At 37.8% G+C, this 23,023-nt stretch overlaps 3 protein-coding genes across 8 annotated transcripts in view; 2 read left to right on the top strand and 1 right to left on the bottom strand.

Moving 5' to 3' along the window:
• zhx2a (zinc fingers and homeoboxes 2a) overlaps positions 1-12,006 on the top strand; it is a 46,098-nt gene extending 34,092 nt beyond the window's left edge. For both annotated transcript variants that reach the window (XM_067448650.1, XM_067448649.1), the window contains 2 exons: positions 8,231-10,810; positions 11,115-12,006. In XM_067448650.1, coding sequence (XP_067304751.1) covers positions 8,386-10,800 — 2,415 coding nt within the window. In that variant the 5' untranslated portion in view covers positions 8,231-8,385 and the 3' untranslated portion in view covers positions 10,801-10,810; positions 11,115-12,006. The remainder of the gene's footprint in view (positions 1-8,230; positions 10,811-11,114) is intronic.
• An 830-nt stretch (positions 12,007-12,836) lies between these two features.
• Positions 12,837-19,789, bottom strand: derl1 (derlin 1). Its single transcript, XM_067448655.1, has 8 exons — positions 19,437-19,789; positions 16,528-16,639; positions 15,512-15,576; positions 15,194-15,220; positions 13,996-14,091; positions 13,848-13,900; positions 13,619-13,729; positions 12,837-13,446 (listed from the first exon to the last, which is right to left on the bottom strand). The coding sequence occupies exons 1-8, from the start codon at positions 19,587-19,589 to the stop codon at positions 13,299-13,301; spliced, it is 765 nt and encodes a 254-aa protein (XP_067304756.1). The 5' UTR covers positions 19,590-19,789; the 3' UTR covers positions 12,837-13,298.
• nsmce2 (NSE2 (MMS21) homolog, SMC5-SMC6 complex SUMO ligase) lies at positions 19,283-22,932 on the top strand. Of its 5 annotated transcripts, none has more exons than XM_067448659.1 (7): positions 19,283-19,306; positions 20,512-20,643; positions 21,209-21,321; positions 21,420-21,573; positions 21,664-21,758; positions 21,911-22,017; positions 22,615-22,932. In XM_067448659.1, exons 2-7 carry the CDS (start codon positions 20,529-20,531, stop codon positions 22,724-22,726), a joined length of 696 nt encoding a protein of 231 aa, XP_067304760.1. In that variant the 5' UTR covers positions 19,283-19,306; positions 20,512-20,528; the 3' UTR covers positions 22,727-22,932. The 5 variants fall into 5 exon arrangements, with proteins under 5 accessions (XP_067304760.1, XP_067304758.1, XP_067304759.1 ...); XM_067448657.1 differs by lacking the exon at positions 19,283-19,306 and adding an exon at positions 19,913-20,057; XM_067448658.1 differs by lacking the exon at positions 19,283-19,306 and adding an exon at positions 20,024-20,046.
• The last annotated feature ends 91 nt before the right edge of the window (positions 22,933-23,023 follow it).

Raw genomic sequence — 23,023 nt, 5'->3', positions numbered from 1 at the left:
TGTGTCCTCGTGATTTTGTAACTTTAGCTGCTGGACAGAAAAGTCTAATTTATTCACCATGTATATTAGCATTTTTGTCATAGATTGTGATTTTATATTTTTTTATCTGTTGTTTTTCTTTATAAGGAAGTTGTCTGTATTTAGTTGATTGTGTTTAACTCACTAAAGAGTGCTTATCAATTCAACACATTGAGGTATAGAAATGACATAGAAATTTTAAACAAAACTGCATTGGTATCGGTTTAGTATCGGTACTGACCGATATAGTTTTTAATATCAGATCGGATCGGTTCTGAAAATATGGTATCGGTGCATCCCTAGTGTGTAAATGTGTATATTACAGGTGTAACAGTTCAAGTTTTCTCACAGTTCGGTTTTATCATGGTTTTAGGGTCACGGTCTCGGTATGATTTGGTATGTGTTATGTTCAGGGTCAAACAAAAATAAAGAAAAAAAGCAACAGCACAAATAAATACATAAGAGAAAAGATACAAATAAAATAAACAGTGCTTTTCAGGTATTTCACTGCATTCGTAAAACAACATTGTATATAATCTTCACTCTGGAAATAAAATAAAGCTTGAAGTTACAAGTTACAAAAATGTTAAGCTATATTTTGTCTAAACAAATTAAAAATACTATAAAATAAAAATCTATTAAAATTATACAAGTGATTTTAAGACATCACAACATTATAATTTACTCTATTTTGATATTGTGTAAAATGATTACATTATTCATATTTTTAAAAGATTAACTTTTTGTTAAATGATGGCAAATATATTTAATGTAAAAATAGGGGGAAATAATCGTGTATAAATCAATATCGACCGATACTGAGCAATTAAAACAATCCCTAATAACAGCTCATAATGACTGATTATGGTGGCAGTTTATATTATGCATCCTTATAAAGAGCTCATGTCAGCTATGGCATTCATTGTATGCCAACACAGTTGTGATTTTAATTTCTCGTTCACATCAGCATGTTGGAATGCAATAAATTCGATGAGGACATCTTTAAAACAAAAATAGTTTTTTTTCACTGTGTTCATTCACAGTCAGTTTTCTATCTCCCGCTCCCAGTTTTCTTCTCATCCCTAAAACGGTTGTGTTGGTGTCATTGTGGAGTCATGCAGAGCTTTAGATCGTAGCGTGATCTGTTATTCAGCCCTCTTGTGTGTTCTGACTCAAACTCACAGATGGATGACAGCAGTGATCGGTGTCTAGTGGTAACCAGTTGTCGACCATATCAGAGGCATAAAATCTGGCAAAATGTCTTTTTCTCGTCATTGTTGTTGTTGTTTTAGGTGTTTTTTCAGACAAAGCAGAGAAGACAAATGTTGCCATTTCATTTCCGAACAGTCAACAGATCGATAGTGGCTCTTTAGAATTATTAAAACCTGTTTACTGTTGATCTAAGAAAAAAATTGCCAGTGAATATAGTGTACAGTCATGTTAACCAGCCGGTGTTACCGGATTAGTGTTTTATTTAACAAAGTATTTCATCCGAAGCTCATAGACGCAGTGCTCACACATGACCCTGATCTCTTGATCCTCAGTGTGACCCTTTCTATGATTATTTCATAACTCTCTGGGACAGCAGCCATATAAGTTAGTGGTTGGGCACAGAGATTTGGTATCTTTTGGAGACACTGTATGTTGCTGAGCAGCCAGGCCTTCACAGATGGCTTCAGCGGTAATGTCATGGCCTCTCTGTCTCTGGTTACTTAGTCAAAATTAAGCATGGTTTTCCCTGCATAATCGTGCCCAGTATCAAAATGATTCACTGTGATTTCTAAAAATCCTTTGGTTTGTGTTTGTATTGGTAATTGATTTCAGATCATGTCCTTCTGAATGACACTTTATGGCCTCTTAGGTCACAGAAAGAGTGCCTCTTTTGTCTAACTACACGAGGATATTTCAACAAAATGGTGTCCCATTTTTCAAACCTTAGAGGAAGAGCTTATTCTATAGTAAGTAGACCAGTTAAACAAATTGAGATTAACCTAGCATGAAAAGTATGTGGTTTTAAACGTATTGAATGTCTGTACAAATGGTGATTTAGGCCTTTAACTGTATCTAACTAATTTTGTCATAATCACAAATTAAATTAAGTTAATTTAAAGCTATCAGTATCTAGTTATAATTCATAAAAGGATAATACAGCTGTATTCCATATTTTGTGTGCGACCGTGTCACTGTATTTTTTGTTCCAAACATACTAGTCCCTACTGAGTAACAGCACAATTTAAGCAACTGTTGTTTTTTTACTCTTTCTGAAATGGAATGTTAATTTAATTGATGCATAATTTTGATGTTAATTTATTCCATGTTTATTACTGGAAAAAAAAAGATACTGTAAGAGGTTTGGAAAAGGGTAGTCTTTACAAAACAAATATAAAATATTTTTTTCTGACTGTCTGAGGTTGACAACCAATCTTTAAAAAGGTGATGAATTGAGAAATCAACTTTCCCTTTAGCTTTTGATATATAAAAGGTCATGGACAATATAAGATTATCCTGTAAGTTTCAGATCTGAAAATTTCCTTGTTAATCAAAGAAAAGCATTTATAGACACAACAGGCCCAGCAAACGGATCGTGTGCTTCATTTTTACGTCGTAGCGCTAAGAAACACACCTCTACAGCTCGTCTAATCCAGTAGCCCGGCCCACCGACTCATGGAGGGCTCGTGCTAGCTAGCCAACAACAATAAACATGCCGAGGAAGATGGTAAGATATTGCGCTATTCCTGGTTGTGGAAGAACACAGTTGCTGCGTAAGCTTCCTTTGGATCCTAATATTAGGAATGTGTAGTTGAACTTTAATTTTAATGAAGTTCCAGCTCACGTGGGGAAGACATGTTTACTTCTGTTCACTGTGGAATCGTTTGTAAACAAATCTCCGGTCGATGCTGGATTTAGGTCTGACTGGAATGGTGCAACACACTTATGTGAGTGAACCGTGTTTTTATTAGGGCCGGGACTCGATTAAAAAAATTAATCTAATTAATTAGAGGCTTGGTAATTAATCGAAATTAATCGCATTTTAATCGCATATAAATATTTGACCTGAGAACAATGAGAAGTAATTTTTCACATGTATTTTTAGTATACCATTGAATAATGACTGAATACATAAGCTTATAATCAACAAAATATTGTTTATTTATTTCAGTCCAGCAGACCAGCGCAATGTTTGCCATTAAGTGTAGCAAAAGCATATTTGTGATATTTGAGGCTCGATGTGCTGCGGTGATACACAGATTCCTTGTTGTATAGCTTGCACACAACCCTGCTCTTGACGGCGCTTCCATTCTTTCGTTTTTTAAAACAAAATTTCCCATCCACGGGGCCAAGCAAAGCAGTCTCATCAGCTTCTTCGTTCATGTTCACTCATGCCCTGCGTCTCAATCAGCTCCCTAGTTCCCTAGTCAGGGCACTGATCAAGACATAAGTCAATGGGCTGACTCCCTGATCAGTGCCCTGACTACTGAACTAGGGAGCTGATTGAGACGTACCCATGGTTTGTTGTTGTCGTTGTCGCGCTAGTTGGTGTTCCAATATAATCGGTCCGTCGAAACTGATTCATTGAAAAACGTTCCGCGGTGCAAAAATAAATGCGGTTCAATTTTTTATTTTTTTTGCGTAATTAATTAACGCGTTAAAGTCACGTAATTAATTAATCTTAATTAACGCGTTAAAGTCCCGGCCCTAGTTTTTATATGTTATAGTACTGCATTGTTATAGATCATTTTGCTTATGTGTACGTGTCTAACAGAAACATACCTTTCGCACGCTGGACAGAGACTTGTATGGGCAAGGGCTCGCAAATCCCGGCAGGCCGATGAATCTCATTATATTCCGTTCTTGATCTGTGCTGTTATCTCTCTCGACTTGACATTTGAAGGGCGGCATGCGCGCACTTGTTTGTGTGCGCTAGGGATGTTAACCGATGACCGTTTGACCAATGGTTGTCCGTATCAACGTTAACCGATCAAAATTGTCGGTTAAAAAAAAGTGATCTCTAAATTAGGCTTAGACAGTGGACTAAACGCTACAGTTAGCCATCTCATTCCAAAATCTTTTTGTGTGAAGTGAACAAATCCCTCACACTCAATTTTTCATAACTCACCTGTTTGTACTTAATAAACCAATTAAAACATTTGGCGTGAGGTCACAGCGTTTGGGTTTGCGTGCTCACAAGGTTTGCAAAAAGTAAACAGGCTAAAACACTCGAGGTTAGAGCCAGGGCAGACGACAGTATGAAGTGTGCATTCCGCATAAGATGGGCTTATATTTGGAAATCTACATTTCAGTGGTAACACATAAGGTGTTGATCATCATCTTTCTTTATTATTGTTAGCACTACCTCGAACTAAAGCGGCATAAAGTGGCCTTTATTTTCAACGCGATAACCTTGTACCCAAACCATTAAGGAGCCATTTGTCCATGTTTCGCGCTGTAGAGGATTTTAAAAAAGTGACGTGAGTGGAAGGGAGGCGGTGGTGCCGGGACTGTGTGCGTGTGTGTGTGCGTGTGCGTGTGCGTGTGCGTGCGTGTGTGCGTGCGTGTGTGCGTGCGTGTGTGCGTGCGTGTGTGTGTGCGTGTGTGCGTGCGTGCGTGTGTGCGTGCGTGTGTGCGTGCGTGTGTGCGTGCGTGTGTGCGTGCGTGTGTGCGTGCGTGTGTGCGTGCGTGTGTGCGTGTGTGTGTGCGTGTGTGTGTGCGTGCGTGTGTGTGTGCGTGTGTGTGTGCGTGTGTGTGTGCGTGTGTGTGTGCGCGCGTGTGTGTGCGCGTGTGTGTGCGCGTGTGTGTGCGCGTGTGCGTGTGTGTGTGCGTGTGCGCACGTGTGTGCACGTGTGTGCGTGCGTGTGTGTGTGTGTGTGTGTGAGAGAGAGAGAGCGGCAGAAGATGCGACAAAGTTGCGAAATTGTAGGCGCGACTCGCGGCTGTAATTTAAAATAGTGCTGCATATTTTAAACTAATCAGTTAACCGGTTTCAACCGGCTAATGAGGCTTGTGGTCGGTCAAGAAAATGTTTAGTTTTCGCCATCCCTAGTGTGCGTGTGCGCGGCTCCCGCTTATATTGACCGATCTTGCGGGCTATGTGTAATATAAAAATAATAGTCCAATCATTCGCGGGTCGATGAGAAATAAATCATTGTGTTTGTTTGATAAAGACATTTTCGCCCTGTGAGCGAGAAAATCATTCCGGTTGCCGCTTCTCCCTCAATCTCTCCTCTCCCTCGTGAACTGACAGGGGAGCTGAAGCTCATTAAATATGCAAATCTTAGCCAATCCTAGCCATGGGCATTTACTTCCAAGTCTCAAGTGCGGCACACCTATCAAAACCCAGCATTCAGGAGAGAGCCTCAAAATCAGTGTAGAAAATAGCCTATTACTTAATAGTTATGATGTTTTTGAATGTAAAAACAACACAAACATCATTAGTTGACCTCCGACAACAGTATAAAAAAAGACAAAAAGCCAGTTCATTACACCTTTAAACATCCCCTTTTACTAATTGTTTGCTTCAGTAAAAATAATACTTCTCATACTAATCTATGTGTGGAAAGTGTCAGGAAATTATGCATTTAATTGTGTTCTTAGTATCAACAAGACACGTTTGCGTTTTTTTTTTTTTATAGTTTAGTTTTGCTTCCTCTCAATAAGCATAATTAGTGCACCCACTCAACCGGATTCATGAAAAAGGTATCAGCCTATACACAAGTATATAAATCTAGAATTAATAGGATGAATACAATCCCTCAGTGTGGGTTTCACCCCGAAAGAACAGGCTCGGCCAAAAATAGGAATGCGGAACGTTCCTCATCTGGATCTCTGTGGAGAAAATCCCTCCCACCTGCTGCTGGGCCGTTTCCATGGCAACGCATGAGTCCAGCTTTTTCAAGGCCTGTCCCTTGGTACCCCAAATCACTGAAAGCCTGGACATCTCCCCAAAGGACTTTTCCTTACACTGAGCTCTGTCATTCTACTACTGTAAAACAAATAATTCATTCTCACACTCACCTTCATTTAAACATTTTTTTCTCTCTTAAACAATGTTTAGCGGAGCCTTGAAATAGAATATATGGCACTACTGTTTATTGATTAATATATTGTTCAGCATCAGGTATCAATCCTGCTGTTTTCAGAGACCTCTCTGCCACCTCATCCTAATATTCAAAGAGTCAGTAGTGCCTGCATTTTGAGTCTAAAATTATTGAAGGGGATGTGATCTACCAATTACACTCAACACTTTTTGTCAGTATTGTCAAGAAAAATAGCACTCGGTGTACATCTGTGCAGTGCTGCAGGCTTCTAGAGCCCCATTTGATGAGATTTAAATTAATTCTGCCTCAATCCCAAATTCAGCCCCCCCCCACTGTGCTCCACAGTATTAACAGAGCTCAGTCTCCACCCCTTCACAGCGGCTCCGCAGCAACATCCTCTCCAGCAAACATGCATGTCAATGCATGTGAATCCATACAGAGGAACAAAATCTGCAACAAACGGCAGAGTTTTGCAGAACCTGTAGCTCATGCTGAATACCACTGCCAACCTGTGTTATTGGTTTTGTAGATACACCGATGTATTGCCTGCTGATATTTATCTTTTTTTTTTTATCAATATAAAACCATCTGTATTAGTGTTGTCAAAAATATTATTTCGATATCAATACTGAAATATTTGGAATGGTTCAAATTCTCCCCACTCTCTTCTCTACCATGGCAAATTGAGACACACCCGCCTAAAAGTTTAAATAAGAAAGCAAGTGACAAGTATCTGTATTGGATTTTATTATATTGTGTTTGTGTGAGAGAATTTTTTTGCTCTAATATTGAGGTCCTTTCAGTAGTCAGCAGACAGTGTCACATCCCTTCACTGAAATTCTAAGATGGTGAAAAGATTTGCCTTTAGCATAGTGTTAACCACAAGTGCATAACAATCATTCTTTTTTGTGTCAATAATTACTTGAGACTTGAGGGCAAGTAATGTTTCTTTTTGAATGGCTTTAAATTGAACACTATTGTGATCATAAGTTACGTAGTCCCATGCTTCTTATTCTTTATTGGCTGTAAGCCCTTGGCAAATGCTTAAAATTCAGAGTGTGCATGAGTGTTTCCTTTCCTAGTGATATTCATGAGGTAATAAATGTACTGGTTTATGTGAATCTTTTGATGAAAACATTTTTACCTCAGTGTAGCTGCTTATATCCTATATGGATTATTGTTTGTACAGCAAGACCTCTGTTACAAAATGTTGACGATGGTTAAAATCTGTATCATGTTTGATGTACTTATTCCTTGTTTGCAATCAACAAAGCAAGCAATATAAATACTAATAAAATTAGTTTTTACAATTAATCCTTACAATTAATTTTTTTAATTGTTTTTTAAATACAAGTTCATAAAAGTTGTTTGCATAATAAAACGTCTAAATGCTGATTCTTCTTCTGTGAATTGTCCTTTTTTTGCCCTTAGCACAGCTTTCTCAAAGAAGAAAAAGAATTGCCAGGGTTACATTATACTCGTGCTCTCACAGTGAGTTGAGGCTGTGATATGAGATGCTCAGGGTCCCATCCATATTTAATCAGTCTCCAATGTACTGAGATCTGCTGAGGGCACCACAGGCCTGAGAAAGGCTATTATTGGACAGGACAAGTTCGGCCTAGCACAGGATGTTTTTCCCCTCCCAACTGGACTGACCACCATATTGCTGATGACTCTAATTTAATACACAGCACTAGGTTGTGCGTCTGAATGCTTTCATGCAGGAATTTGAAAGAGTTCTGTAGTCCTTTGTGATGGTTTTTACACTAAATCAAGCTGTGTTGCACCTGAAGTGACAATTAACAGCTATTAAAAGCTGATACCTTTTGTGTTGATGGACGTCTACAGGATGTTATTCACATTGCAATGACAAACATTTTATCCTATTTTAGGAGCCTTGTAAAAACTGCATTTTCACATGAAGTAATGAAGTATCTAAAGGTGGTCACGCTAGATGTGACAGGCACAAGTTGCAGTAGATAAAAAAGTAGTTTTCATTTTAGGATAATGTTATCTTTTAGCTAATGTTTCAGTAACACATTTATCTATTTGTGGTTTGACGGCTCAAATAAAGCCTACTTATAGAGAATCTTTGTTTTCTTCATGTTCTGTGTCTGGAATCCTTAAGCTCACCAGTGTTCATGTATGTTTCATTTGTATATTTTCTTTTTTTATAGATTGTGTGGTATGGGATGAAGTCTCATGAAGTCTTCCATTGGAGCTGACATTCACAGTCAGCTAAATCATCCTTTACAGATCCTCCACCACACAAAGACTTGCCCATTGCTCATCACCAGAGTCCCCCTGCACTGTAACGTCTTACTCCCTGACTATGGCTAGTCGAAGAAAGTCTACAACTCCCTGCATGATCCGACCTGATGACTTGGTGACTGCAGATGATCCGGAAGAAATGGATTCTTCTGTGGATGGTACAGAAGAGAATGGATCATCACATCTAGTGTCATCCAGTGAGGACTGGACAGATAGGAAGAGTTCTGTGAACTCTATGACGGAAGCAACAGAGCTGGAGAAACCTGAAGTGAAAACACGACCACAGAGGAAACTCCAAGGAGGCTATGAGTGCAAATACTGTCCCTTTTCCACACAAAACCTCAATGAGTTCAAAGACCATGTTGATTCCAACCACCCCAATGTTATACTCAACCCACTTTACTTGTGTGCAGTATGCAACTTCAACACAAAAAAGTTTGATTCTTTGACAGAACACAATGAGAAGTGCCATCCCGGGGAGAGCAACTTCAAGTTCAAGAGAATTAAGCTAAACAGTCAGACCATTCTAGAACAGACAATCGAAGGTTCAAACTGTGCCGTCATCTATGATACAACCAGCCCTCAGTCGGGAGAGGACTTTACTGCTTTTCCTTCAAGCAAATCCACTACTACTAAGCTGGGTAAGTCCAAAGCAGACAGTTTACGGTTGCAAGACGATAGTGTGCTGGATAAACTCACTCAAGATCTCCCAAAAAAGCAAATTACTGCAGTGAATGTGAATGGGACTGTGATAATCCCAGATGCGACACTTAAAGAGGGCCTCTCTCATATAATGCCATCACTGCAACGCCCGCCTAACTACAATTTAGTACCAAAAATCGCTGTCCCCTTGAACACTTCAAAATACAACCCCTCGTTAGATGGCAACTTGACCCTCATCACCTCCTTCAACAAGTTTCCGTACCCTACTCAAGCCGAGCTCTCTTGGCTCACTGCAGCCTCCAAACACCCTGAAGAACAAATTAAAGTGTGGTTCACTACCCAACGACTAAAACAAGGTATCAGCTGGTCCCCTGAGGAAGTTGAGGAAGCACGAAAGAAAATGTTCAATGGAACGATTCAGCCTGTCCAGCAAGCATTCACTGTCTTACCTGCTCAGTTAGCTCAGTCCACTAAAGCTTCACAGCCCCTTATCCAGACCGTCCCTTGCCATGTCCTTGGACAATCTGGCCTAGTGTTGGCATCAGTTGCCAATGGCTCAAATGCGACCAGTTCTCTCACATTAACAGTCGCAAATCAAATAGCACAGGGTGTCAAGAGGCCCCACACAGCACCACTGGTTGCCCCAGAGATAAAGAGGCCTTCAATAATCCAGTCCGTACAGAGTACTCCGAAGTCTGTCTCTCCAACACCAAGTCTTTCTTCAGATTGTGAGAAAACCCCTGATCAAATCAGAGAGCTGACCACTAGCTATGCTCAGTGCCAGTTTCCTGATGATGAAGAAGTTTATCGTCTCATCGAGACGACTGGCCTCTCCTGGGGAGAGATCAAAAAATGGTTCAGCGATCAGCGCCATGGAAACCATAAGGCTGTGCAACAGATTAAAACAGACTTCTCTTCAAAGGACAGCCAACCACATAAGCCTGTCGCCACACAGTTTCCACTACTAGAGAGAGTTAAAGGCAAATCCTCTGAGCAAATGAAAAAGCTAGAGGAGAGTTTCCAAAGGACTAGCTTTCCAACCCAGGCTGAGATAGAGCACCTTGTGGCGGACACCAGGCTCTCCAAAAACGAAATTGATTGCTGGTTTACAGAGCGTCGTGCACTACGTGACAACCTGGAGCAAGCCTTGCTCAACTCGATGGGCTCGAAAAGGTTGGAGCATCAACTTCAAAGGGGGACATTGAATGGTGTCCATGAGCAGGACAGCAGAGTCAGGGACTCGCCTCTTCCCATTCTCACATCCCCAGCGTGTCAAGAGGCCATTGATGGCAAGTCTCTCTGCCTTCTTAAAGACGTGTTTGCACAAACCCAGTGGCCCTCACCAGAGGAGTACAATCAACTAGAAATCCAAACAGGGCTAGCTCGTACTGAAATTGTCCGCTGGTTTAAGGACAACAGATCTGCTCTGAAAAATGGAACTCTGGATTGGATGGAGCAATTTCAAAGTCTTGGCAACAAAAGACCGAATGGACAAAGCAGCTTGTTGATCACAGATCAGACACAGAGCGTCCTACAAAGGCACTTTCAAGAAGCAAAGGTACAAAAAGGGGAGGGTTTTGAGAAGCTTCCAGAGCAGCCAAAACTAACCAACCAGGACATAGTAGAATGGTTCACCAGTAAACTGGGCCACAACATGCCTGATATCAACAAGAGCAAGGAACATGGACAGGGAAGTGTAGATGGTAAGAGGTGGGTTTCCTTGGCAGCTGACATTGACAGCAAAGACTATGATGCACAGAAAGTGGCACGAGACCTTGAAGTACTTTCAGCAGAACACAGAGTGACTGGATGAAGTTGTAAAGGTAATAGTCTTATTTTATTTTAACTAGCTGGTTGATGTTCTGAATGGAGAAGCAAGAGAGTTGCTTTCACAGAGAAATAGCTGCTTCTCTGGATAATGTAGCAGATGTGGATGTAAGACACCCAGGATGTTGGGAGTCTTTAATTTAGCCTTTAGAAAAAATGCTCTTAGCAGTGAGCGAGAGGGCAGAGCCCAAATTTTGTTGGGAAGGGGCAGTGTGTCAATTTTAGTTTTTTTCTTTTCTTTCAAGCCTCCATCCATAATTTATGTGAGTCAAGTGGCATTTGTTGCTTGTTCTGTTGCAGAAGAAAACAGGCTGCTATGACTGAACTAGATGGGCCTGATGATTAAGGAATGACCTTTGCCGTTGTGTATGGAACCAATGATCTCATATCTGGACTCTGAGGTTATCAGAGACGAGATGGACTGGGAGCATCTGTGAAACACTGTCCGGAGAGTGACCATGGAGTGCCAAAGTTTGACTGCTTTGTTGTTATGTGTTTGTTTTTTAAAAGGGCCCTTGTAAATATTTTTTCTGTACTTCAACAGATTTGTAAAATTTTTTGAAGATGAGACTTTTGTTACATTTATAATAGGAGTCCTAAGACATTTCCCTTGATCCTTATAATGGAATGTTCAATCATTTTTGTGAGGACACAAAACCAACCCACCTGCTGGTGAAGCTGTTATAAAACACAATGTGGTCCATGATGGCACTTAATATTTCAAGTGGACACACAAGCGGTGCTTCAATAAAACCATCTCATTCCAGAAAACAAGGTGATATTATGGACTTTTCTTTGGACCATAAACACATTGCCTGCATTCTCATACCGTACCTTATCGCCAAGGGGACAGAGCCACATGGTGGACATAATCAAAACTGAAATCAGTACAATACAGTGATTCACAGCACATGTTTATTTGTAGTCATAGGCTATTTTTTTGGCAATATTACAGTAACTGCAAAATTATACTTATCATGTTGGCTTTTCCTGGTATCCAAGGCATAGTTCCATTTTTCCACTACTCAGCTGTGAACTGCTTTCAGCTCGCTTAAGTGTATTTCTTTTTCCTGCTGCTGCTTTAGTGTCATGTTCAGACATGTATCAGGAATACTGTACTGCTACCAAGAATCCTGCTTGCTCTTTATAAGAACCAGTCTGCTGTAATTCAATAAAACACAAATGATTGAAAGCTTGTTCTGAGTTTCATTGTTTACACTATGGTAGCATTGCCAAAGTAACACACTTTTTTTTCTAAATAAAAGGCTACATTTCATCAGGAACTTTCCATTTTAGTGCTTTAAAACTGAAATGCAACTTTAAAACATCTGTATCCTAAACGTGTCCCTTTAAGACTTTCAGTACACAAATTAGTGAGCGCAGTTGCTGTTTATTTGTTGCACATGTAATCGGAAATACTCTCAAATGAAACAGCAATAATGAAGCACTAGAAATGTAAACTGAACATTTTAGTAAAGCTTGTAGCTTAGAACAGTAGTAAATTTTATTTGACAAGGATTTTGGCAAAATCACCATGTATCATTTTAATGTATTAATGTGATGGTATCACACCATTATATACCATATGCACCTTTATAAAAAAAACTGTTTAGTGACATATATAATAATAAATCAATGTATTGTTTAGTGCATAAATCAAATATGATAGCACCGAAAGCCCATACATATAACTTCCAGTGTACAAATAATAAAACTTGGGTTTCTGTTTTCTAGCAAGTACAATATTGTATATGTACCCCAGGATAACTTAACTTAGTTTGATCATCAATAATGTGTGAAGAATGCATGATAAATGAATAAATGGATTGACTGATGAACTACTCGAGGCTGGCAACTAAATTTATAAAACATGGAAATATGCATTAAGTGTATGTAACAAACAGACTGAAATATGCACAGCACTTTCGTCTGCATGTTCTGATGTGTAATTCAGTTAATTGACAAATGCAAAGCAAAGCAATGCTTAAGAAACATTACAATACATTTGGACAATTGAGGTGATTTAAAAAAAAAAAAAAAAAAAAAAAACCTTTTTAGGAATTTAAAGTCCATGACTGTTCCTAAACAACCATGCTAACAGACAATCGACACTGAACAGTTCATAAAGAAATTATTCAGCTACATTTGACTGCAGGTAACATGAAGCCTGCATATGTTGAATGATGTGGTCATATTATGGCGGAAACAATCAAAAGTCCCCTGAATTTCCTACAATTACACCAACTCTGCTACAGAACATATTTTTGCAGAGTTTCTGTACACACTGTGAAACTCAATAACAGTGTGATATGACATCGAGAGTAAGAGGACAACATGTAACGCTGGGAAAGAGCCCCAGTCACTTTTCCTGGCGGGTCAGAAGAAAAGCAACACAAACGAACCCCAAAACATATAAAATCCATATTCTGCAGCATTGATGTTAGGAGTTTCTGTATTTATCCATTGACACAAGAGTCAAAGGCTTCAGTCGTCCCCCAGGCGAAAGCCTTGACCCCAGTTATGACGCCCACCACCGCCTCCTCCTCCTGCTTGCTCTTGGGGTACAGGTCTCCTACTTGGAGGAACGCCAAATCCAGACACCCCTCCTCGTCGATTTGGGAACATCTGGTATCTGAGAAAATATGACAAAGCATAAGATCATTTTAGCGGTTTTTAAACCTTATCACTTTCATTCAGCTTTGGATTCATTAATTAAATAGTTAATAAACAGACACTTCATTCATACTAGCATTGCTTGACTCATAATAGGAAATTGAGGCAAGCTGTGCTGCCAATAAACTCACAGGAACTGTGGGGTGGACAGAAAGGACCTGCCACCTAGGTCCATGGGGTATTTGAACATCAGAAAGAAGTAAAGGTGGCCAACCAAGTTCCCAATCAGCTCATTGACAACACTGAAGAAGAAAAAAAGTTATTGTTACAATAATTATTAAGCCACTGTGATGACTCACTGTTATGCAGCATCTACATCAAATGAAAGATGAATCTGTGTGGGGAAAAATGTATTCTTACGAGCCACCAATGATATAGTTGAATCCCAGAATTACCCAAGGGAGATAACAAGCCTGTGTTAGTGTGAAAATTAACAGGTTTTAGTGTGGAGCATTAAAACACACATCTGTATTTCATATAAAACATACTATAGTGATGGATTGTATACCTTAAATCTGGTGCCAAACCAGAAAGATACAATCGTTTCTCGATTTAACTGAGCCCAGACATACAGAACAGACATGATCAAAGGGATCATCAGGAGCTGCAAAATACAAGCAACCCAATTATTTATGAACAAATAGGGAAATTAAAAATGAACACAACATATATAAAAGATGCTTTTAAGTGTCGTGCAACGGTCCCTTAAACAACTAATACGTTACAATAAAAAGCTTAATTAAACTCCAGGAGTGCAGAAGAATGGTGATAGATCACGAAAGGTTGTCATTCATTAAAAAAGTAGCATGTTTTTAGAAAGACAAATACTTTTTTTTAAAATGTATTCATTCAAATGACCATTTAAACAATACAACGTGTGCTTTCAGACAATTTAATGATATAAAGATTATGTAAGGGAGAAAGGGGCATTTTCTTCAATAACCGACTCTTCTAAATCTATTGATCTCCTTTAGTATAATCAGCATATGGCAGTACCATGACCATAGTTTAATGCAGGTTAAGTGTGTAACTACTGCCCCCAATACACTTTAGGAAAAAAGTTCCATATTAAGAAAATACACCATTGTTCAAAATATGGGGTCAGTAAGATAGAAATGAAAACTACACCAAGGATGCAAAAAAAAAAAAAAAAAGAAGAAAAAGCGACAGACTTTTACACTGTTACAAAATATTTCTATTTCAAATTAATTCTGTTCTTTTGAACTTTTTCTTGTTAAGAAAATGTTTCTTGATAAGAAAGTATATTTTAATGATTTCTGAGTGATATCATGTGACAACGAAGACTGATAATGCTGAAAATTCAGCTTTTCCATCACAGGTATGTATTTTACAAAACATAAAATAGAAAATAGATATTTTAAAATTATAATATTATTACTGTATTTTTAATCAAACAAATTGATTGGCATAAGAATATTCAAATCTTACCAACCTCAAACTTTTGAAAGGCAGTACATACTAAAAATATTATTTCATAATAGTTCGAGATATTACACAATATCAAATAAGATTCTTTTTTTTCTTCTTCTTTTAACTGCTAGCATTACATATCCCTGATGTAACAGTGAGGTTAGCATCTGTGATTCATATCAAACTTTAACAGACAACTTAGCAATAAAATAGATAATAAAATAGTTTTAATTCAAAGGTATCAATGAGGGGGAGAAAAAAAAAGGCATACTAACCTGCATGTCCATCATTAAGCCTGTTATCTGAATTATAAATGTTAAAGGGAAATTCACATGCCTTGTAGAAAAGCATTTGCTTGCTGTGTGGAAGTTGCATAGCACAAAAAACCTCAGAAAATATTAAATCATTTAATGCAATATCCTAAAATGCTGAATTCAGCACATCACTTTTACTAACTGAACTCACAGTTAATGCGAGTATACGCTGCACAGATGCAATCATTTGATGACATTAAATAATATTTGTGCTGAGATGAATAACATTTAATCTTTTAAAATATTACTGTATAGTGTGCACACGGCAGAAAGGGATACAACAATGCAAATCCAGTTGAAAAGCAGCATGAACATGTAGTCTGCTGGTCTTCCATCAAAAGCTCCTGTGAAAGGTAGAAGAGATGATGATTCATTAGTATGGAATGTCACATTTTATTTACTCTCATTAAAGGTGTAATTTTTTACTGATTAAAAAAAAGCATTTTGCAAACATTTTGAAACCCCGTGACTAGGTAAAAAGTTCTTCCTTTACTTTGATAATCCCCCTATTATTGGCTGACTGTCCAATTATCACGACTGTGAATAAAGCACAGTTTTACAAGGCATCAGTAAGTGAAGCATTTTTTGTGACGCTGCATCCATGCCACTAGGCATAAGTATAAAAGGGCCATTTACACCAAAAACAAAAACGAATAATAACTATATAAGCATCCACAACAATTGATTATAACATTTTGGTTATTATAAGCATGTGCTGCAGTCATGTAGTCTGCTGGTTTCGTTCTTTAAAGTCAGTTGGATTCTGATTGGCAGGGAAAGTTTGGTGGTCAGTGTTTTTATCGTTCATCAGCTGAAAAAAGCATCCCTAACAATATTGTTCCCCAGTGACATTACAGTTCTGATGTGGACAATTTTTTACAATTAAAAATGATTAAAACTATCTTTATCCTTATAGTTATCGACCTTGGTGTGAGCGGGACTTAAAGGGTGATAGCTACGCCGATAATTTTAATAATCATAGTCATACTAATTCTAGGACAACAGAAAGTCCACACCACAGCTGTTACAATAATAACAGCGAAACTGTATTTTGGAATCAGTAAGATAATTTCTGTCTAGCATTTCCGTAACATTTACTGCAGAATCAGAATCCATCTAACTTTAAAAAGCTTGAGCATTTTGCTGCAGACGACATAACTGCAGTTGAGATGACTGCCGAATCATCCAGCGCAGCTTGAACAAAAGAATACTAAGTGCACATTTTAGTCCAGTTAGAGATGTTATTCTTATTTAAAGAGAATAAAGTTTCATATATTTAGGATACAAGAAGCTACCTGTTTCAAGCCTCGAGGAGTATTGGTAGAGGAAATACAAATTAACCAAGTAGAGAAAGCCTGTCCCTGGGCCAACTGGGAAATACAACGTTGCAGATAATGGTCTCCATATCTGTTGAGAGAGCACAAAAAAATGATTAGTGACTTGACGCAGATCACTGTTGGAGTAGCCCTTTGATTCTGGCCTATTAAAACAGATGTATCAAAGTAGTCATTTTATAATCTCCTTTACAAAGACACTTAAACTGCAGTAGAAGTACAGAGAATATTCAGTGTCAGGCACAATTTGTATGCAGTAACCAGCACTGCCTGAAAGTTATGATAAAACGGAGTGGCTTCCATGCTTGCACTGCAGATTTGATTCATTATCCATGTGCCCGAGCACGACTGCAGCCATTACAGCAGACATCGCGCTCAGAGGAAAAGACACTCATCTGGTCTGTTACCAAGATCTGTTCTGTAATTCCCAAGCTAAAAAAAAACTGGGTCAGTAAACAACAAACATACACCCCAGCACAATTTTGTTAAAACTCTCCGGTGTTTAATTTCCTCTCAACATGCACATGCACACTTTTTATCCCCGTCTCGTCCTCCTCCCTTTCCCTGTATCCCTCCCTCACTTCTAGTGCTTTCTCTCCTCCCTCTGGCACATGCAGAAACTCTGAGCTAGCAGGGTTTTTCAGTCTGGGGTACTATGAATCCGCTGAGCAGCAACGCTTTGATGTTGGCGTCTGAAGCGGCTCTGCGGTAGCCAGGCAGTCCAGCGGCCCCCTCGCGCACTGCAGCATAAATCACGCCAGCTCACTTGTGTGGAGAGGTGACCTCTGTGCACTGCAGCGCGGAGAAAAGTGGGTTAAAAAGCACAGCAGGATTGGTATGCTGCAAGAGGACGGGGAGAGGTTTATTTGGCCGATTATCAGCAGCTAAATGGTTCCTTCACAAGACAAATGTGCCAATGTGAGAACCAGTTCACTTTGACAAAAAGCTTTGTGTTGCACTTGGCTTGGAAATATACACTCTTCTGTCCTGTTCCATGTTATTCCTCTCTATATGTGCACTATAATCCAGAGGAAACCTGTATTGACAGGATAGAGGTCATGAATTGTTAGCCAGCAGTAAGCAGATAGGCGTTGTATTCTATATTACAGTATATTTATACACAAGGAGTGCATAAATCACAGAAACACCATATGAACAGGGCATCTGTGTTTAAGTACCTAAACTGCAACTAAAATTGCAGCTATATAAATGAATCAGGTTAATTAGCCATTAGCAGAGGTCAAATGAATTTCAGATGCATCATTCACAAAACATGGTACAGGGAAAAAAGCAATATTGATGTCATTTACAAAATACATTAGCCAATAAATGTCAGTAAAAAATAAAAAAATATTTAAAAAAATCAACAACAAAAAAATCACTGTTAAGGACAATGTCAAATGATATATGTTAAATGCCACAAAATTACTAGAAATTGTGATACTAGAAAAGGGTTTGAGGTTTTCCACATTAAATAACTTTAGGGGAATCCCACTAGACAATTTGCATGACAGCTTTTAAAACAGGGGGTTTCAATCTTTTAGATTCCACAGACAGACCACCCCAAATATGATCATCCTCATGTGATGCATATACACTAAAATGTACACGGTAGCTATTACATTTTTCATGTATAAAGATCCAACGTATACTATGAAATGTAAGTGTAAAATATTATTTGGAAAACATGTCTCCCCTAATCACTTAAATGTAGCATATATTTGTTTATTTTAATTAAATTGGGCTTTTCCCCAATAAATTCTGCATTTTAATAAATATTTTATTATTTTACTTTAATCTTTTCCACAGTTTTGCTCTAAACTTTTCCACAGACCCCAGTCGTACAAACCTCCATCACGTTTTTTTTCTCTTCACTTTTAGCCCCCAAACAAATAGCTTTGCGCCACCTGGTGGAAATGACTGGGACTGAAAAAAATACATATTATATATCTAATGATTAATGAGTAACCATGATTAATTACGTTTTTACATTTTAAAAAACGTAATATCTTACAGTTTAGGCATTGCTGTCAGAATTAGGCGTTAGAAAAGCCGACCTCCACCAAGTGGAAAATAGAACACCATTATTAATATTATATTAAGTCTTTTATTCTAAAAAAAACTTAAATATTTTCTAATCAGATGTATTAAATTGTGTTAGAATGTTTGGCACCAGAGTAAGAAGAAAGTTTTAATATATATGTATATATACACATTTGGCAGTCTTATTTCCCCGGAAGTAGTCTCCGGACGCGTACTCAGCTGTCATTGGTTAAGCACAGACCAGGCTGGGACGCATTCAATGTTACGAATTTTGGATTTTTTTGTGGGTACCCTTACGCAACTTTTAAATCAATCTGCTTTTTCTGCCTCTCAACACAATAATACAGCTCCAGTATAACAATCTGAATGGTGATTTTACAGATGGCGAGTGGGATTAAATATGTTTGGATATTGTCATGCACATATAGCCCATGCGTTACGGTTTTGCCATCTCTTACGATTCTTAATTCTGCATAATCGTTAAACATCGCATGAACTATTCGAATTAGTTTCGACAACCTTTAATGTATAACATTTTAGCTTTCTAATTTACAACAAAATATTTTAAGACAAAAGCACGTAATTCGGGCCATCATAGCGTGTGCGCAACCAACTTTGTAGACACCGCGTTATAGACTGATCAACAGACCGTCAACTATCATCAACTACCGTTTACTACAGCACAGTGAGTTCTCCTGTACGTAACGTTCTCTCATGCCATGTGTGGAATACAGGCGTTAACTGCTACTTCAGACGAGGCCTACAAGGCCTTGTCATCACCGCTGTTGTCTAAAGTGTCTTTGTGGTTTAATTTAATCTAAACTTACCTGGAATTTATGAAAGAATGCCTCCGGCCATAACACAAGATACATAGGCCCAATTAATCCCAGCTTTCCTATTAGCGGCACAGCAATTGAGCCAGCAAACCAGTAACGGGTGATGAAAGGGATGTTTTTAAACCAGTCCCCAATATCTGACATCTTGCCATATGACTAAAGAACCTTTAGATTATCTGTCGATTCTCCGCTGATGCAGGTTTGGAAAACGAGCAGGTGCAACAGACGAATCTTTAATCACAACGCAAAAATGCTGTTTCAGTCTTCTTCTATTTTGGTTACCCTGGTGTACGCAACTCCTTCCCCGTTTAGTTACATGACGTGGCCGCGTACAGACGCGTCCTTGTTGCGAGTTTCCGTTCAATTTGACTGTCAAATTAACAGTCACGCAAATTAATTTGGGCTTTATTCAGTTTTTTAAATAATGCTGATATTTGAAAATGTAGCGTTTTATCAGGTTTATTTTTTAATAGACTCTGTCACAATCTATGTGCAGTATATTTAAGACTACGTTATGATTATGAAATTGTTAGAAGTCTTTTATATTGACGTGTCATTCAAAGCGTTTTGAAACCGGAAACGACTAGTGGCGCTTCTTTTGGTAAAGCGAAGGTTTCGTATCGATTTTTTTTATGTTTGTAAAAATATCGCAGATAAGTTTAAAATGCTATTGCCACTTAGGTCAATAATTTGCTAAATAATTTGTTAAAGCGATATTTCACTAAATAACACAAATAATGTATTTACTCCTCGTGTTGTGCCAAACCTATGTGAATTACTTTCCCCCTGACGTTTAACAAAAAATGTTCGGAAAAAATATCAGCTCAGTTACCAGCCACTTTTATAAATCTTTCCATAAAAGTGACTAAAGCTGTCATTCACTATTTCCTTTGTGTTCCATTTAAGAAAGAAAGTCATACAGGTTTAAACAACAAGACGGAGGGTAAAATACATTTTTGTTTCGGTGCACTGACGGTTTAATTTCATCTAGTTCCAGTTGAAAGTGAATGATAAAGTTGTTTGATTTTGTGGTGTGTTAAATTTGTGTTTATTTCTTTTCGAGCAGTTCAATGCCTACTGGAGATGTCTCTAAGCTCAGTGCAGTCCACCGTATCCACTCTGAAGTCATGTCAAGCAGATATTGGGTCTTGTATGGACATGATTTCGGACGTTGCGCTGGGAATAGTGGAAGCACAAGGTGAGCAGCCATTATGGAAAGCCTTTTTGACTTTATTCACAGGATATTCATTCAAATGCACAATATTTAGCATTTTAACTAGTGAAAATTGTTGATATCAATTATTCATATCTTGGGAATTAATACATGTTACATTTATTTTTAATTTAAAAAAAAGTGTAAATAAGATGCAATTAAAAAAAATGTTGTTTAAAAAAAATCCTGCTATATCATGTGACACTGAAGACTGGAGTAATGATTGCTGAAAATCTGAAACACTTTGCTTTCACAGGATTTAATTACATTTGAAAGTATATCCAAATATTACATTTATTTTAAAATGTAATACTGTAATGCTGTTGTTACTCTTTATTTATTTATTTATTTTATGCAATAAATGCAGCTTTGGTGAGCATAAGGGACTGCTTTAAAAAAATCTGATTTTAATAATATCCACGTAAAGCATGATTCATCTCTTTTTGCCTATTATATTTTTCTTAATATGATGTGTATATTTATATTTGTCTTAAATATTATATTTCTGTCTGACTTTTCAAAATTGTACCTTACTTTCATCTAATTTCAGGTATGGATAACAGTCCCGCTCTGAAGAAACTGGAGGATATGATTCTGGAGTGTTCCAGACTGGACAGAGAAATCAATTGTTTTGTGGAGTCTGTTGATGAGATGACTGCTCAGGTTTGTCTTACTGACTATTGCTGGTGCTTCATTTTGACACAAAGTTTTTGCCAATTAATTCACTGAGTCACCATGTCTTTCTCTCATATGTTCTGTAGGCCAGACATGAACCACCGGAGGCCATGGTTCATCTGAGAAACACTGTAGAGGGCCGTTTCAGTGAGTTAATGGCTGGCGTTTCAGATGCAGACCTGCAAAGGCACAGCAAAGTGGTTGCCTTCAAAGACAATGTTAGGAAATATGCCATGCAAGGTGGGACACACAACACTTTTTGCAGCACAGCATTCACAAAAACAGTGATGCCATTCCTTAATGAATATTTCTAAATATATGTATATGTAGCTGGTCAAAATGTAGCCGAGAACGAAGAGGAGGAGCTGGATGAGGATATTGCTGTAACACAAAGCCAGACGAACTTCATTTGCCCTCTCACCCAGGTGAATATAATGTCACATAATCACGTGATGCACAAGATGTTATAGCTCTTGAGTTAAAAGTGCACATTTGTGGTGGTGTTTTTGTGTATTATTTTATTTACAAAAATAATAAACATACAGAATTGTAATTTTACCGTATCTTGTTTTGACAGGTTGAGATGGTCAATCCAGTGAAAAACAAGAAATGCAATCATTACTATGACCAAGGGGCTGTACTCGAAATGATTAAAGCCAAACAAAAAAATAAGAAGAAATTTCGGTATGTAGCTACTGCTTGATTCTGTCTTTATCTTTATATACCCAAATAAGTATACAATTATTTGTAATTCATTTCCATATCTTACCACCGGCCAGTGTTTTAAAAATGAAATTTGAATAAATATTTGTTTTACTCTTCATACTCTTACACTAAGTTTGGGGTTAGTAAGATTTTTGAATATATAAAAAAACACATTCACGTCTGCATTCATTTGATCAAAAATACAGTAAAATATTAATATTGTGAAATACTGAAAATAACTTTTTTTCCCCTCTTTTAAGTAATTCAAATCTTTAATGTCACCTGAAGAAATATGCTAAAGAAACATGTTGAAAACAGTTGTGCTGCTTAAGTTTTGTGGGAAACGTCTTAATTTTTTTTACTATAAAATTCAAAAGAACAGCATTTATTTCATGTATAAATTTTCCGTATCAATGTAAAAGTCTTTACTCTCACTTTTGAGCAATTTAATGTATCCTTTTGAATGAAAGTAATCTTCTTTTTTTTTTTTTTTTTTTTAATCTTACTGACACCAAATTTTTGAACAGTGGTGTGTATAGAACAGCCCATGTTACCCACTTTTGTTATATTTCACAGATGTCCAAAGGTTGGCTGTGGAAACACAGATGTTAAGCAGTCGGACCTTGAGTTGGACCTGGTTATGAAAAGAATGATCCAGAACCACAAGAGACAGAGCAGAAAAACTTAATTTGAATGAATCAGTCCCACAGATGTTCCTAGTTGTTTTGTCTGAAATGGCTTGCCTGAATGTTGAAATCTGGAACTGGATGCTTGTTATAAAGTTTTATTCGTGTTAAAGTTAATATATAACACGTTTGCGGTTCATGTTTGTAATATAAATGCGTTTGCCAATGCTGATATTTTTTTTTAATAAACAAGGAATGTTCCTTCTCATATTGCCTTACTGTCAAACCTCAGATGAACTATACATCTTATCCTGCAGTCCTTAGTCAATGAGTAACTCCTTTCATCTGTCAATGACAAT

This window comes from Pseudorasbora parva, chromosome 7 (genome assembly GCF_024679245.1).
Source record: "Pseudorasbora parva isolate DD20220531a chromosome 7, ASM2467924v1, whole genome shotgun sequence".
Taxonomy (NCBI): domain Eukaryota; kingdom Metazoa; phylum Chordata; class Actinopteri; order Cypriniformes; family Gobionidae; genus Pseudorasbora; species Pseudorasbora parva.
This window is presented reverse-complemented; position numbering and strand designations above follow the sequence as displayed.

What these genes read in the sequence shown, in the direction of transcription:
- derl1 (XM_067448655.1), bottom strand. Translation starts at nt 19,589, where the DNA reads ATGTCAGATATTGGGGACTGGTTTAAAAACATCCCTTTCATCACCCGT. An exon ending in CATTCTTTCATAAATTCCAG is followed by an intron (nt 16,640 to 19,436) that starts GTAAGTTTAGAT and finishes CTCTCTCAACAG; the next exon opens with ATATGGAGACCATTATCTGC. An exon ending in TCAACTGGATTTGCATTGTT is followed by an intron (nt 15,221 to 15,511) that starts GTATCCCTTTCT and finishes TTTATAATTCAG; the next exon opens with ATAACAGGCTTAATGATGGA.
- nsmce2 (XM_067448656.1), top strand. Translation starts at nt 20,078, where the DNA reads ATGTTTGTAAAAATATCGCAGATAAGTTTAAAATGCTATTGCCACTTA. An exon ending in AAAATGCTATTGCCACTTAG is followed by an intron (nt 20,127 to 20,511) that starts GTCAATAATTTG and finishes CTTTTCGAGCAG; the next exon opens with TTCAATGCCTACTGGAGATG. An exon ending in TTGATGAGATGACTGCTCAG is followed by an intron (nt 21,322 to 21,419) that starts GTTTGTCTTACT and finishes TATGTTCTGTAG; the next exon opens with GCCAGACATGAACCACCGGA.